Source organism: the organism of the source record quoted next, unplaced genomic scaffold (genome assembly GCF_019419815.1).
Source record: "Pyrus x bretschneideri cultivar Hongxiangsu unplaced genomic scaffold, Pyrus_bretschneideri_v1 Contig21, whole genome shotgun sequence".
NCBI lineage: Eukaryota > Viridiplantae > Streptophyta > Magnoliopsida > Rosales > Rosaceae > Pyrus > Pyrus x bretschneideri.
In genome coordinates, this window is record NW_025999513.1 from 3,969,339 (window position 1) to 3,986,911 (window position 17,573).

The 17,573-nt window shown below is 36.5% G+C and overlaps 2 protein-coding genes and 1 pseudogene across 2 annotated transcripts; all 3 read right to left on the reverse strand.

Annotated features, from left to right (window-relative positions):
• Window positions 1-1,563: 1,563 nt before the first annotated feature.
• On the reverse strand, window positions 1,564-5,649 carry LOC103930817 (NEDD8-activating enzyme E1 catalytic subunit). Its single transcript, XM_009340199.3, is given in 10 exon segments — window positions 1,564-2,198; window positions 2,747-2,864; window positions 3,275-3,396; window positions 3,542-3,598; window positions 3,686-3,748; window positions 3,865-4,097; window positions 4,625-4,827; window positions 5,286-5,449; window positions 5,546-5,628; window positions 5,631-5,649. Coding segments are annotated over 10 exon segments (1,350 nt in total). The 3' UTR covers window positions 1,564-1,910.
• Window positions 5,650-7,126: 1,477 nt separating this feature from the next.
• Window positions 7,127-9,965, reverse strand: LOC103930820 (protein trichome birefringence-like 10). The gene is made up of 4 exons (XM_009340201.3): window positions 8,982-9,965; window positions 8,315-8,704; window positions 7,975-8,133; window positions 7,127-7,812 (listed from the first exon to the last, which is right to left on the reverse strand). Exons 1-4 carry the CDS (start codon window positions 9,419-9,421, stop codon window positions 7,437-7,439), a joined length of 1,365 nt encoding a protein of 454 aa, XP_009338476.1. The 5' UTR covers window positions 9,422-9,965; the 3' UTR covers window positions 7,127-7,436.
• Window positions 9,966-11,926: 1,961 nt separating this feature from the next.
• Window positions 11,927-13,807, reverse strand: LOC103930827 (annotated as a pseudogene).
• Window positions 13,808-17,573: the final 3,766 nt, after the last annotated feature.

Below are 17,573 nucleotides of genomic sequence, written 5' to 3' on the forward strand. Positions count from 1 at the left end.
ATCAATCAACCAAGGGTGCAAATAGCACCAACTGGTTCACTAGGGTAGAGCAACATGTGAGCCAGCATGCATGACTAGAGAAATAGACTTGTTGCCAGATAAATTGATCTTTTGTGTGTGCTTGTTTTTTCCCACTTCTTCATTCATCTGCCTCCCTCTGTATCGGTCAGTCAATTGCAAGAGCATTAACGGGTAAGATGCATTATTATTCTCTTTTTCTTTCCACTTGTTTCATGTTCTACTTTACTCTTCTTTGGAAAGCAAAATGTTGAATTGTATATATGGTGTTGCTTGGTCCACGTCCCTTTTCCACACGGTTTCATGGCTAGCGTTGGTTGAGCATTAGGGTTGCATGGAATATCATGACCCCTAAAATGAAGAAACCTCACCGTAGACGTCGTGATATATCTTATTATGTTTACAACACTAATTACGTGATCAGTACGACCAAATATACTAGTTTTATGACATGAAGTATATCTCTTTATGTCTATACTCTATAGCAATCATCACATAATCTATGACACCTGATGAATGTTGTAAACATAAAATATATATCCAGATGACATATTAGATTTTCTCAACTGAAAAAAATGATAGTTTAATCTTTGTTTCATATGGTACTTAATTATTGATGAATCAAAAAATGAAGTTTGAATTTTCTTCGTTTTATTGGAATGAAATGTTCGGTTGCATGTGGGAACTAGGAATGAACATTAAAGCTAATTATTGCCTTAATGACTTTTGCAATCACAAGGGAGTACATCATTGAGGAATGAATCTTGAAATTAGTTATGATATTAATAAGCGTTGCAGAAGTAACAGAGGATATAACTTAGTGACACAATAGATTTTTCAATAATACGACGGTGTTTAGTCTTTGTAATTTGTTTCACACGGCATTTGATTATTATATTAGTTAAATGAGGATTACTAATTTGAAATTTCATCATTTTCTGTTCATGGAGTGGAATGTTGGGTTGGATGTGGGATCATCCAAGCTTGAAGCTGGTCATAGACTCATAGGCCTCGAATTAATTAGGGATTTTGAACCATTTGACTTGGAATGACAGCCTCATCCTAAAGCTCCCGTGATCTTATTTCGGTTGTGGATAGCTTGACAGGTGCGCACTGCCCAACAAGACTTGGTACTATGAAGTTTTCTGTGGTAATCAAGTTTTGATGTTTGGATCTCCTTGGCTGTGAATCATAAAGAATCTTCAAACTTGTCTTCAAGTTAAATAAAACTGCAATGACACCCCTCATATTTTAGAAAATTACATTGGTATCTTCTACCATGGCATGTTTTGGAAAACTTAATCAAGGTCTACCAACTACGCTTCTAATAACTATGTTTGACAGAGAGACTTAAAAGTGAATCTAACTCTTAAAAGCATTTACGAAGAAATACCTCAAACGTGACTATTCATGTTACACTTGGATTTTTAATAATATATTCAACATGTTTATAATAAAAGCACTTTTAACAAAGGCGTTTATAAGCAATCTTACGGAAGCAATTTGAAACAAACTAGTTCAATCATTAGAATAACAGATGGCATCTTGTAGCATTGGACTAAATAAATTACAAGGTAATAGTAAGACATGAATCCATGGGTCATAAGGCCCATAACAGGAATTGATCACATACGGTCAATCTTTTTCACCCAGAAACATTCTCATCCAAACAATTGTTGAGGGCAACTTGAAACTGTAAAATCTCATTGCTTTCATGGTGGATAGTAAACGATCAATCATCTTTCGAGATAATATTCGAAGAAAGGATTTACTACTTAGAATGGTATTCAAGCTTGCCTCGCCAATTCCGTCTCTTGCTTCAATCGTTTCAGGGAGAGAATCTTCAAAAGCTTTGCAACTCCTGTGGTCTTAGATCAGATCCAGTGAAAAAATCATGACTCTCCTGCTGTATCCACATCTGTGATCACATCCACTCCTTTGAAAATAACACGCAACTTTCTCAGACACGAAGTTTTTTTGTCATTCTTTGTGGTTGTACCGGTCGCGTGGACAACATCCTTCGGAACTTCACCCATTAGCTCAAAAAGTGGTAAGCTTAGATTTGATCTGGTCATCTCTTCCAGTATAGGTGGAGCCTGCATGTACAGATTCTTCCCTCTGTGTGTGATGCTTGCTTTCGATAATAGCAATTTCGGGTGTTCTTCAAGTAGATCAATGAACTGTTGCCATAAAAGTTGAATTAGGACAGGCGAAGCCGCGCAAAATAATAGGACATATCACTGATACTTACAAATCAGAATCAAATTATCAGAAAAACTAACTTGAGCGTTTCACTTTTGACAAAGGAGAAATGACAAGGAAGAGAAGTCTTAACAACTTTCTTAATTGAGAACTTGAGATTTAGGCATCGTTGGTGGTCACAACATAACACCTTGGTGCGGTACCGACTTTGTTCACTTAGAAACTAGAATCACTTTTCATTTCTTAAGTTAAACGAACATTTTAAAATATAACACAAAACAAGTAGAGCTGACATCAGAAGCAACACCAAGGAGATCATAACTAAAAGATAGTATAGCATTTGCCTCCTAAACATACAATAGCTTTCATCAAACAACTACTAGAATCCAGTTATAGGAACACTAACCACAAAGACTAAAATGCTGGACTTAGAAACTTAAAAATGAATATCGCCGAAACTAAATTTTCTCCAAAGATACGTTCACAGAAACCAAATTCTAGCAAATCAAAGGATCTAGAAAATAACCTTTTGCAAAGTAATTGAGGTGTCCAGTTGAACAAGAACACCCGGTCCGCATACAAGACAGTCTTTGTCCCTGACAAATTCAGTCACTTTTGTGTGGAGACCTTGTGCACCATTATACCTACAAAGACTCTGAACACTCAGTACATATTGAAATAAAACCTTTTGTTAACAAGTTTGATTAGATGAAACATGTGCAGCCATTTGCTTTAATTTTGATGATGATGTTCAACAATGACCTAGCATCCAAAGCGAGCTAATTTGCCAATGTAAGAAATATGGGCACTTTTCACAACCTTAGCATTGCAATCTAACTTTTCGGAGATCAAGCATAATGAAATGCAAACTTGGAGTAAAAGCAATTAAGGGGAGAGAGGAGAGAGAGGGGGGGGGGTGTGGGGATTCACTAATCCTAAACTATTTTGCGAGTGGTCATTCACTAATCGTATACATAGATTTGCAACCATACTGGTTATGACATCTAGGACAAGATGTTTAAGTTGAGTGGTATCGAAGAGAAATAGAACGCACGTTAAATAGTTTGGTAGTGTTTTGCTGCATCCAGATGCAATCTTCAATGTCTCTAGTGCACATGCTGCTGATATAATTGCATTTGTGGAAGCAATAGCTGGTATGATGTTCTTCACAACACCCTGTAAACAACATAATCTGCTTATTAGAGAAGGGAGGCAAATCGTAATATCTCTCTTCACCCATATAAATTAACACCCAATCCAAACTATGCAGCTCAGTGGCACAGAATCTTAAAAAGAAAATAATCTTTAAGTACATATGCACCTGAGTAAAAGAATATGTAACTCCTGGAATACCGAAAAGCTCAGCTCTCTTGGTAGCCTATTGGATATTGAGCAACAAATCTAAGTTAAAATGAACATCAATATAAACAAAATGTAAATCACTACATAATTGTACTTCACTGACCTCGTCATAGACCCACTTCATATGCTCTGGATCATCTGGATCAAAAGACTTTCCGCTATGTAACTATTTGTAGAATGCATTTTTAGTTGTCATACCATCAATTTTAACTCATGGAACAGTTATAAAGTGTAATGAAACATAAAGGGGAAAGAATAGTGAAATCGTGTGGAATGTGTCACCTCATCCCATTTGATCAAGTGAGCATATTCAATACAGTGAGCAGCAGTTCTAGGGGTTTCTGCAAGGGTGCATAGAGGGAACTTCACTTGAGGGGGGAAAAGCCAGATGGTGCACTCAAAGCATGGAGTGACCCCTGGAACAATGACCCTAGCATGTCCTTGAAAACCTTCAGTCCCTCCATCTACCATAGGCTTGATGGTTTCTTCTTGTGGGGTATCATCAGAATTATACTCTTCCAAAAGAATAACAAATAAAATGTGAAGGGCCACGTTAGCTCAAGTATAGTAAAGAAAAAGTCCCAAAAATGCTGTTATACATAAGAGCTTCAAGGCAAGGTCACCAAAGCAACAAAGGATCTGATATTAGAAACAAAAGTTCAAACCAAAATCTGGACCAATTTTGACACCTTAGAGTTCCAAGACATATCATAAGTGGACTGTGTGTGTGTCAATTTCGACACCCTAAAATCTACACCTTAAATTTGCAAAACTGGACCAATTTTAGCAAGCATGTTTAATGACCAAAATCTATTGTCTGCAGGCTTTTCTGGGACTATTTTATTTAAATCTATTCTTTCTGTTCTCATAAGGAAAATAAACACTGTAATTATCAATAATTAGAGCAACAAGGAAGGTCAATAATCAATATCACACAAACAAGCGCAAATATAATTATAGAAACACCTGAACCCATATAGAACTTTTAATATGTAATACAGAGACAAAATATGAGCAAAATGGATAGGTTGAACATACTGACCAAGAAAACTACAAGCAACAGAATTGATGTAGCTCCGAGCCTCAATGGAATCAAGACCGAGGGCGATGATACTGAAATCACTATAAAATTCAAGCTCCTTGTCCTCAATCCGGCAAAAATGTGGAACGATATTTACACCACTAACTCTCTCCATGACACGTTTTGCAGCCACCTCAGCCTTTGGCTTACCTACATCTTCAAGTCTACGACAAAAACTTCATGAGGAAAGCACTCTAACAAGAAATTGAAGTGCAACTCTTTTTCTTCCCTTGTTTTTTACATCGATAAGGCAGATAAGAAAAAAAAAAAAGAAATTACAGTATTCATTAGTATACGACAGAGATTATCAAAATAGACGGTTCTGAAGCAGATAGAATGCTAATATTGAGAGATTAGACATTTAATAACACACACAAACATCAATGGTTCAGGGATAATTTTACTGTTAAGATTAAAATGTTGGGTCATTAAGATCAGTTAGAGAACTAAAATATTGATAGATTATACAAATCTTCAATACTCTAGCTAATGAAAGACTGTAAAGTGGGCAATAAACAAGTAAAATCAACAAATTTCCCAATTCACCCATTACAAATTAAAGCAAAAGGCACCAAATTTACAAATTAAAGCAAAAGGCACCCAAAAAGAACATTCAAATAACCTGAAGAGGAACTGGCGATTGAGATTGGAAACCTCGATGCGATCCATGTCTATGACTTCGAGCTCCCGGAAACCAGACAAAGCCAAGTCCTTGAGCAGCTCACAGCCCAACCCACCAGCCCCAACCACCAAAACTCTGGCGTACTCTTTGAGATCATCTCGTAGCTGCAACAAAATCACTGTAAGAAACCCACAAAATCGTTTGATCGATCGAAAAAGAAGAGTGTTTGGGAGAGAAGGAAAAGGAAGAAAAGGGTTTACTCCAGGGCCGGGTTCGAAGTTGTGTCCGACGAGATTGCCGGGGCGGAGGAGGAGCTTATCGAGGTCCCTCGATCGGCTCTCTTGGCTGTAGACGCTGGTGCCATTGCTAATTGTAATGGTTCTTCCACGGGGCGATTGTGACTGACTGTAGTAGGCTTGATTTCACGCTTCCAAACTGAACGATCCTCTCTTCTTTCTATTTTATTTTGCTTTTTGTTTTAGAAAACTAATAAAAAGTTCTAAAAAAAAAAAATTCATTTTTAATGAAAAACTTACGATGAATACTACTAGAGAAAGATATAAACGTGATTTTTTGTTAAAAGTGAAAAGTATCGAGAGTGATTTGTTAAAACTCTCTTTGTTTTTGTTTTTATTTTTATTTTTATTTTCAATTGTGATTTAAGTTTAGAACCCGGGAAATTAGGGAACATAAGCTTTTTTTAAAAATTAATCAAAATGAGTATATGCTTTTAGGATATAGGGGTCGAAGAATTGAAATTAGAACTCTCACGTAAGAAATCATTATGGAATGACTCAATCATTAGAGATAAATTTCAGGTTCGTATTTTACACGGTATGTTTTGAATTTGATTTCTTGGTTCTGATGAATCACACAATAGTGGTTAAGGGAGGCTGAAATGCCTCTGTGAGTTTTCTCCTCCCCTAAAAGAGTGAGCTACTATGAGAGAAGCCACCAACTGATTTCATATTAAAAAAAAATAAAAAGAAAAGAACTACGTGTAAGACCTCTTAATCAAATGAGTTATAATCCTTTTGTCTACATAATTTTTCTGTCATGCGAACAATTACAAAGCATCGATGCTTCTTTTTTCTTTACCTCTTTACAAAAAAAAAAACAATTTAATGACTACTTAAGCACCACAAAGTTGCCATATAAACAATTCAATGCATTTTCATTTCATATATTTGGTTGAGAAACCTGGTTAATGAACTACTCAAAGCACCACAAAGTTACTACCGAAGCACTATTCCAAACTCTCTTTAAAGCAAGTGTTTCTCTCAAACGAAGGCACCACAAATTTACTACTGAAACATCATTCCTAATGCGATAATTATTTAATTTTAAGTTTTTGTTTGAGAGCTAACTTTTACTCATTAGTCTTTCACGCACTCTTTTTTATTTCTAACTTTTACTAAACGCTCTTTAATACAAGCGATTTCTCAATGTATTGCACCTGACCATTTTCAAGAACACCATTAAGAATTGCATGAGGGTATTCCTTACTTTTTATTCATAAAATTTTATGTTCAGAACAGTAATGCCACTTAGTAGTACGGTATCATCTTCACTTGTAAATAAGATGTGTTAGGTTCGATTTTTGTTAAAAGTGAATTTGAATCACATTATAATGGCTAGCCAAGTGTGAGATTTATTATGGCTAGCCCCTACCGAAACACTTGCCTACCATGCACGAAGATAATATCGTTTGTTGAAAAAAAAAAAAAATCAGTAAGCTGATGATTCTCAACTGATCAGTTAAAATTGAATTGACATTGTCTACCGATAACAATAATTCAAAACTATTTAATTACATATTTTCCAAAGGATTACCACGCCGGTTCAAAAATTAATTTTTTTTTATTTTAAAAAATGTGAAATTTCTTTACACTTTCATAATTTTATCCAAGAAACCGCTGCCAACCTATTTCCCGGCTAAATTGGATCTGTCTTCCAAAAGAATGCTGGTCCTGTTCCTCCCACAAATCACAATTGACATAAAAATCTGAGGGCTGCTATCAACCCGAAACTCAAAATCCTGACCAAATTAATGCTATGTGCCGTTTTCTTTGATCTTCTCCCTTCCCCCCTCGGAAGCATTACTGTGCCAATAGAAGCGTGTCTTCCATGGCAACACAAACAGGAGACTTATCATACCTGTGCTCTATAAGTTGCCGAGTTAACTGTGCCGGTCATCTGCTGCTTTAGGAATAGTGCATAGAGTAGTTCGTTCCATGTATCAGGGACTCCAGGCAGACACCAGTGGCTGCAATCTTGGCGATGGAGAGGTGCAGGGCCAACGTTAGGACCTAGATAGTACAAGGACGAATGTCCATCTTTTCTCCGTGCAGTCATTTGAGTTACGTTCAGTATATCAATCTTTGTCGTTTGTGATGTGTTTGAGTGAGCTGATAGCGCAACATTGGCTACCCTGAATTGATCCCATGATTGAGAAGGCACCAATGAGGAACCTAGCTCAGGCAGTGTCTCCGAGTGGCAGCTTCCCCCCGTCTTCCAATCCCCACCTCTGCGTTATTCAAGAATAATATTTCGATAAAGGTTTTCGTATAGTATCTTTTTTTCTTCGGAAACATTTTCATATAGAATCTTACTTCACCAGAAAAGAGCAAGAAAATGATGCAGATTTTTATTTTGGTCATTGCGAAAATGTTTGTAAGACAATACGAACCTGAAATGCACAGGAGCGTATGTTCGAAAGAAAACCTGAGTCTTGCTTGAATTTACTTGAGTGTCTATCCAGTGCACCACAGTCTCCATGGACTTGTGATATGCATCTTCTACGCTCATTTCCATCTTTACTTGTTCCCGTTCCTGGAAGTAACAACCCCTGAACAAAACATACAGAAAATTTTAACCCTTCTACCCAGAGGAAAATCCAGAAAGAAAGAAAAAACATCATGTTTAAAACTTGAAACATAACTAAAGTTCAAGTTCCGCTGTTGGTTCACGCGAATGCAAATGAGTGAATCTTGTAACGTAGTCAAATAGGATTGAGAGTTAAGATTTACCCTCTTACAGTCTTCTCGTAATTCCACCAGTGCCCCGTGTTGAAGACCAACACATCGGCATCTCTCCACTTTACAGAATTCCAATCCATTTGATCCACTTTCAGAGTTGTTCTGACATTTTGCAAAGCTCCAGAAGGAGGACGGCTCTGCAGCACCAGAAACGGAGACCTGTAGTACTCCACAGTGCAGTTAAAATCCTTGAATTTGAAGACCAAGAACCCTTTGTGCTTAGTGATTGGTTTTCCATTAACTTCGTAGATTGAATCCTCATTAGGAACTGCAGAAGAGAGCATGCACAGGAGTGATTCCCATTGGTTTCTCCCGATTGAATCGCCAACAAAAACTAGCCGCTTGTTACGCAGTTTTTCCAACATCAACTTCGCGTCAAATCTGTTTTCATTATCCACGGGGAAAAAATTATTGAGTTAAATTATTCAAAAATGTCGCCATCAAGCATATGGAAAGTTACACAAGGATTATTGCTCCACACACCAAACACACTAAACTAAAAGTGCTGACAAAATACATACAGTCAATTAGCGTTATTGGGTTGTTTGGTTGCTGAGAAAATGCTGAAAAACAGTACAGAAGTTTCCTATGCATAGCTGAGACATTAATAATTTCTCACAATAAAAATCAATGTGACTACCAAAAACTGAAAAGGTACCTGGGCAAGTTGCAATGCCTGGGTTGCCATCTCCACTTCGTGTAAAACAAGTCAGGACGGCCATTCTCCGAGCACCTAAACCCTTCATCCACAAACCGGCAATCGTTGGATTGATACAGCGGATACGCCTCGTCCCACACCCAATCCCCTTCAAACACGTCACACCCACCACCCTCTTCTTCCAGAAACTCAACCCTCCGGTGCTTGCCCGGCCAGTTACTCTGCAGCCACATAAACCGCTCCGATTGGCCTGGGAACTGAAACCCTTTGGCCAAAGCTCTGTCATCCAAGTAAACGAAGCACAGAATCACGCAAACACTGGCAAAGAAGAATCCCAGAACGCCCAGGGACGGCTCCAACGGCTTCAAACGCCTGAACTTGTTGAAAGCTTCGAAGAACGGCATGGTTTCCGGGTCGGGCTGGGATGAGTGCTTAGACATTGGAGCTTGAACTCGAATTCTGGGATGTGGGTTTTGCTCTGGTCAAGTTTTTAGAGGACAGAGAGAGAGAGAGAGAGAGAGAGAGAGAGAGAGAGAGAGCAGAGAGGTGTGGTGTGAAAGCAAAAGGGCATTCATCTGGCTAAATGGGATCGGAAAAAATGTCCTGTTTGGGATTTTGCTTCGAAAAGATGGTTGCTTGGTAGGTCAGGAATATGTGCTAGTAATGAATGAGTGCAGAGCTTAAAAGAGAGAAAGAAGCGAGATGGGTTGTCAAGGAAGCAAAGAAGCATTCATGGCGGAGGAGAGAGTGAGAATTAAATTTAATACAGTTTGTGGGTAATTATATGTTAGAGATATGATTACAGTTCAGCAGAGAGGGGGACGGAGAAGGAGGAGGATGAGAGAGAGAGGGTGGAGTTTGGTCCACACTCGTGACCAAGGTCCAACAGAGAACGTTGAGGAGTTGCGGCGTTGGAAAAAGAGAGAGAGAGAGAGAGAGAGAGAGAGAGAGTGGGTAACGGATAGTATAAAGCGGGTGCCATGTTTTCTCTGCTAGAACGTGACATAGCGGAGTGGGGAAAGGAGAAGAAACGTTAGGGTGGTGTTGTGCACGCGGAGGAGATAGGGCGTGGCTGAGTTGTTCGTATGATAATGTGTTTTGATACAATAATTATAATTTTATTCCTTAATATTACCAACGTCTTAATTTTTTTTTTTAAATAAAAAATAAAGTTATTTAGTATTACGATGTAACAGTATTTTTTATTTGTAAAATAAAGTTATTTAGTATTACGATGTAACAGTATTTTTTATTTGTAAATGAAAAATCATAGGTTTGATTATTATTTATATTATTGTTAATATATTATGAGGTTTAATCTGTCCCTTCTTTTAGTGTAGATAATATTTTTTGTTAAAAAAAGTAAAAAATAAATAAAGTGCTCCTTAAACGGAGGGAGAGGGTAAAAAGAGTGAAACATGCATAATACAAATATTCACACAAAAAAAAGTCCATGTAGTAAGACCGTTATTTTTCAAAATATATTTAATAAAAAACAACAACATCCAAAAATAAATAAAATAATAATTACGTTCATCATTTTTCAAAATATATTTTAAAAAAAACCAATTGTCGCAATGCGTGTGGCAAGAGGCTAGATTCTATATAAAATGAGAAGATAAAAATGGTGAGGCTCATGTATGGCTAATGTTACGTAAACAAAATTTGTAAATCAAATGATATGTCATCAATAAACAATAAGCACGTTAATAAAAACTTAAGTGATAATCCAATCGTTAACAATTACATCATCTGTTTTACAAAATTTGGTTTACCTCAACTGATACACTCATACGCATGTAGCAAGAGACTTTTAACTTGAAACTGTACTTTGTTTTGAATTCTAAGCCATGCCTGATCCTCTGAGCTCTAATATTGAAAAAAAAAAAAAAAATCTAATAATGAAAAAAGATGTTCATCCCAATTTTGTTGGGATGGTTTTCATAATAAAGTGGACAAATGCAAAATACCAAACTTAATCCAAGCAGATGTTACTTTGTGCGATACTTAGCTCAACCTTTAAGACAATTACCATATCTTTTTAGGATATTAAACAGTTTGCTTTGGATTATATGGAATGTCTTAGGTTCGATACTCTGAACTGGTGAGTCTGTTTGATTATGGTCACAAGTATGGTGAAATTTCTCATAACCTTTCTGACCCGAAAAGTAAATAACCGTGATTTGTCACCAGTTGTACCCTTTTAAAAAATAAAAAACTAGCAAAGATAAGACTATTGTTTTATGCTAAAAAAATTAAAAGATGACTACTGTTTGGCCATTATTCTTTACTTACCTTGTCATAGACCAGATAAAAAGTACGACAAAATTCGTATGGCAAATTTTTCCATGGCCACCTCTAGTTTGATTTTACCTCAATCCTCATACGCGAAAGTTAAATTATGCATTAATGCAAAGTACAATCCATAAAGGACTGGAATTACGTAGGAATTATGTATCGAGCTTACTTACATAAATATATATTGGCTTGGTATTTATGTGAGTCGAACTCAAACATAATACCTTTTCAAACCGAACAGAGACAATTAATACTAGACCAGAGAAACTAATTTGTAATGACTAACTTAATTGAAACTAATTAATCACTAATTAAGGGCAAGAAGATGAAATTACAGCATTCATGATCTAAAAACTAGGCTTTGATGCATGTGTCACGTGGACTTTTCCCATATGTGATAAATAACATGATCCAAATTTTATATGATCACGTGGAAATTAATTATTAAAACATAGGGATTGTTCATGGGAATAATCCAAGGAAGGAGGAATTCAATCTAGGAGGAACTTCAGGTCACATGCTGCCACCTGTCTCATCTAATCTGGGGTAGAAAATATCAAAGGCATAACGTACCCATCCTATGTCCAGTTGATTTCAAAGAACTTGAACCGCCGCCATCGTTCGCCTACCAAATCCTATGTCCAGTTTTAATTTTCCTCGTGATCTGCCAAACACATTTGCCTTTTAGAAGAGCCAAACACTGGAAGTGAGGATCCAGCTTTTGACATCGCAATTTGGTTTAAGACAACAACGCAATCATGTACATTTGTTAGCTTCAACCCAAAGGTTTAAACACTTTTGTAATTGTGATTTCAGATATGATTTATGATAACCGGATTGAGATGGGAGTCCGATGGGCTCAGCCACAATTACAATTTACAAGGGAAGGGAGCATGAACATTCGACGAAAGATCTTATCATGCAATTGAAGACTAAAAAAACGAAAGTATTCAGGTAGCAATTACAGATTTTCACATTTATCCTAGTGAAGAGAATATTACAGTGCCATAAACATCGACATTTCTTTTCACCCTTGAATTGCATAATCAAGAGGACCCCAATTTGGTACAGGGATTGAGGTACGAGGTTCCTCCACATGATGCTGGTGATGAGAGGCTCAGTCCTGCCGACTGGTGGCTTTTCCATGGGTTCTTTTGTGGGCTTTTCTCCGGCTATAGCTGGATATCTCAGTGTGACCATAATCAAGTTTACCAACAAGAAGTGCGCTGCTGTTAACGGGATTCACCTGCCGAAATGGCTGCTATAAAGTTGATTCCAACAGCTGCAGTATTTATCGTGAGCTGGAATTGGATGAACGTCTGGATGTTATTGTACACACATCTTCCCCACCTCAAAACTGTGACCAGCGATGCAAAATTATCATCCATGATCACAACACCAGAGCTATCCTTGGCAACTTCTGTGCCTTGTATTCGCATAGAAATTCCGATATCAGCTTTTATCAATGCTGGTGCATCATTTGTGCCATCACCTGTCACTGCAACCACATGACCTCCTTCTTTCAAGCATTGCACCATGAGAGGCTTATCAGATGGAGAGGACCTTGCCATTACACAGATTTCCTCAACCTTCTCCCTCCTCACTTGAGGTGTGTAATTGAGAAATTGCACGTCTTCTATCACTGCTTCACTTGACATATCCTCATAAGTCTTGAGAATCCCACATTCAGTGGCTATGGCTTTTGCAGTGAAAACATCGTCACCAGTGATCATTTTGATCTTCACTCCTGCATTCCAAAAGTCTTGAACTGCCATCTTCACTCCTGGACGACATGGATCTTTAAGACCCACAAGTCCTAACAGGGTAGATCCCTCTTCTTTTAGCACAACTTCGTATCCTTGATCATCCATTTGCTCCTCAGCTGGAAGTTCTTTACTAGCAAAAGCAATGCACCGGAGCCTGCTAGTGGCCATACCTTCAATAATCTGCTCAACAGTCATTATATGATTGTCATCCATACCCTCAACATGTCTAGAGGCATTGTAGTAACTGGTGCACATTGCTAGTATCATCTTTGCAGCTCATTTCCAATGCACCTGCATTTTATTGCCTGCGTGCCTTTCCACCAAAACCCCACTTCGTTTCTTTTGCGAATTTAAAGCCTCAACATTGAGAATGCTACAGCTCGTCTTCGCATATCCATCCTCATCTAATGAATGGCCCATGTAAGGATAGCCTTGTCTATTGGACTGCCTGAGATCTCAATTTCTAGATCCGAGATAGGCCTGTATACATAACCAGTTGTATAGCGAGCAACCCCTTCATGGATCAAGTACATGACATCTGGAGAAATAGATGAATAAGCCCCTTCTTCCAAAAGTTCTTTGCCTAACCAAAACTTGGTCACCTTCATTTCATTCATGGTGAGAGTGCCTGTTTTGTGAGTACAAATGACGGGTTGCAGAGCCCATCGTTTCACAAGTAGAGAGTTTCCTCACCAGCGGCTTATCAGCCATCACTCGCTTCTCGGAATAAGAAAGAGTGAGGGTCACGGCTAGTGGCAAACCTTTTGGATAGCTACCTGATACGATTTTACCACCGGCAAAAGTAGGGTTAAAAACACTTGAAAATACTTGCAAGAGCATAATGTGTAGTTGGCTCTAGCTAGGTTTTCCACAAAGATTGAACGAATAATTTGTATTTAATCTAATTCTTAATTAACTATTGCCTCTCAATATTACGGTCTGATGATATTCCTTTTCATTTAGAAGTGAGAGGTCTTAGGTTTGAATCTCTTGGATGGTGAATTCGATATCAAATTAAGTTGTCCATTGTGTGGCTTAGCCGAACTCCCCCTCCCCTTAGTATAAAAATATCGATGTACTAAATAAAAAATCTAAATTAACTATTTGAAACAAAGTTTGGAAAATTTTATTTGAACCCATATAACCTCTTTCTGCCCCCAACTTAAACATTTTTTTAATATAACGATATATTTTACACTAAAGGGATGAGGTAGTTCGACTAAGCCGCACAATTACTATTAAGTACAAGATACAATTAACAATAAAAATAAAATTTAACAATAAACATACATCTAATAATCAAACCCTAACAAAAAATGACACCATTCGGTACAAATTATGTTATTAAAAAATTGATCAGCAATACAGTTTTTATGTTTATGTTCATGCTTCTTTCTCTTACAACAAAAATGACAATATCCAAATGAACAAGAAGTTTTCTCACCAAATAGAGTTGCTCTCAACTAGATTTTCTATCTTCCTTCAAAGTGCTTCTCATGTAATTACTTCTGAGTTTTTTTTTTTTTTTTTTTTAAATTTCAAACAGGTACAATTTGTTTAACTTAGTGGATCAATTCCACCGCCGAGGTACATATCATTCAATCTTTCATAGTTTTAGTCCGAATTGCATTTAATTTTTATGATTTCAAAACCTCTCATAGCATAATGGAAGAAGAACAATCTTTGCAACTTATTTCTCAAGAACTCATGATTCAAGACTAGAATGTTAGAAATGCTACTTCTCTCCTACCTCTTATTATTTAGTTTCATGCTACTGCAGATTATTCCATGCCATCAAATGTCAATTATATGTTTTCCCATCAATGAATTATTTGATTGCTTGCAGTTATTTCCTGCAAATCTATATAGTTGGCACAAAGCAACCTGGAATCTACTGAGAGTAACGCTATAGAGGATAATGGAAATTCTATAAAAAACAATTGTTGGAAGGAGATAACGTATGTGGATGGAATGCTTTGATTTTGGTTTTTTATTTTTTGAAATTGGTGTAAAGATAAATTTACATATTGAATTGGGTTTGTGAGGATAGTTTAAGTAGTAAATTTGGGTTGAAAGAGATTTAATAATTTAATTAAAAATAATATGAGTGCAAAGAGTAAGCTGTATGTAGCAAAATGTTATATGAGTTCAAATAAAATTTCTCTTTTTAATTTAGACGAGAGGGATTAGAATCCGCATACAAGGGTGCAGACTCAAATTTGTTCAATTGGCCTAAACTACATCTCGGGATCCATCTCACATCGCTACAGCAATTGTGTTATAGGAATCGAACTTGCTTAAACTATTGAAACGCCTTATATACCACACATTTATAAAATAAAGACTTAAAACTATAGAGTAGATGGGAAAAAAACAAAGACAGAGATGGCACATTTGTCATAATGAATATAAAGGTTTATTATTTAATGTGTGATTAATCGAACTCCTCCTCATCTTTGTGTAAAGTATATCGTTGTATTAAAAAAATGCTTATTAATTGAATTGCCACCTGAAATTGTCATTAAGTCTCATTTTACCCCATGAAATGGTTTTTTCTCACTTTGCTCCTTGAAAATGCCGTTTTCAACACTTTTGGTCTCACTTCATCCGCATTCAGTTAAAGAAATGTTAAATTCAAGGGTATTTTGGACATTTCATTATAACACACCTCTTTGTCTTGCCTTCATCTTGCCCTTCAATGTAGTTGACTAATCTTCTTGGCGAAACAAATTAGGGTTCATGAAATAAGGGAAAGGAATTTAATGATTTATTCGGTTTGGATCTAACGTTTTTATAATGGAATGAGGTGAAGTGAGACTAAATGAGTAGAAAATAGCAGGCTCAGGAGGTAAAGTGAGACAAAACTATTTTGAAAAAGTAAATTGAGACTAAATGACAGTTTGAGAAGCAATTCAATTAATAAGCCTAAATCCAAAAGAAATGCAGCATTATTTCACACCAGACCACTTTCCATGCAAGTTCCTACCAATAATATCTAGTTGAATTTCTATTCGTTAATGTATTATATAAATACTTTTCTTTACAAGTAACTTTCTCAGAAAGGGTAGCAGATAAGAATTATGATCCTGGCAAACTAGTCGAGAGAAGTCTGATTAAGACCAACTTGGTAAAAAAGGAGTTCGATAAGAGAGAGTTTGATCATGAGTAGTTCAATTAAGGAGAGCCTTGTTATGAAAAGTTCAACAATGGGAGTTTGATCAAAATGAGCAATCCTATTTCAATATACCTTCCTCATGGCTTGGATAGGGAAATTGTTTGGGTTTTACAGCCCATGATGATTTTTCCTAAGTCTTCTTATTTCTTGTTTGTAATGCATTATTTAGTTTGCAAACTTGATTTAAAAATTTGATCAATCTATCATTTTAAAAAGAAGCATTACTTCACACTTTCCTTGCAAGTTCTTAACAATAATATCTAGTTAAATTTCTATTCGTAAATATGTCATACAAATGCTTCTCTTCCCAAATAATCTTTTCAGAAATGAGCATTTTACACCGAGAATAGAATTCTCTTTTGTGTCAATGACTCGATGAGCAGAAATTAAGAACATAAAGTTGGTGGGCACACGTTTCCCTAGCACTACGACCCTGCAAGAACGGATCTCAATATCATTCAGTTGATTTCCCTTTCCATCCCTTTCTTGGAAATTTTAGACAATCTTAAAAATTAAGGAGTAGGATTCTTTCTTCTTTAAATTCCTTATCTTTTCGCTCTTTTTCTATTTGAACAATTACAGCCAGATAAACATTGTGTTCATTTCTTTATAGAGACAAAGAGAAAAGTGTGAAAGAAAGAAAAGGAGGAGGAAATTTGGACAGAAAGAATACTGCTCCCAAAAGTAAAGGTATTTTCAATGTTGGCAGATTTTTCTCTCTCCAAAAGTAAAGGCATTTTAATTCTCTCTCTCTCTCTTTACAAGACTCTAATTTATGCGAGGAGATTCAGATCCGCACGCAAGGGTGTAGACACTCAACTTTGTTCAACCAGTCTAAAACTATTGTTGTTATGATTAGGAATCTAATTCACACCATTATAGCAGTTGTATTGTAAGAATCAGACTCGTCAAACATTGTGGAACACGTTATACATAAACCACACATTTACAAATTAAAGACTTCAAACCATAGAGTTGTTAATTGGGAAGCAAGGACACATTCCTATCAATGGATATCATTCATTTAGACCCGACCAACTACCAATGCTATGAGTTTTTGGGTTTTCAAATCTAGGTTGTTTATTTTTTTTTGGAAATTCAAGCAATCTAGTTATTTTGCTGACGGGAGAGAGAGCTTAATTTGTTTATGTTGGCATAGTATATATAATATGGATAATTAATGCTAAGGAGAATATCCTAAAGTGAGATTATTTGTGGAATCTTCGCCTCCTCATATTTATTGCACAATGTTTTATAATATTAGAATGGGAGTTGTGCCAAAAACATAAGTGGTCGAGAGTTCATGAAAAATCCCACTTTTAAGAAAATTTCCTCAACATTTTCCTAAAATAT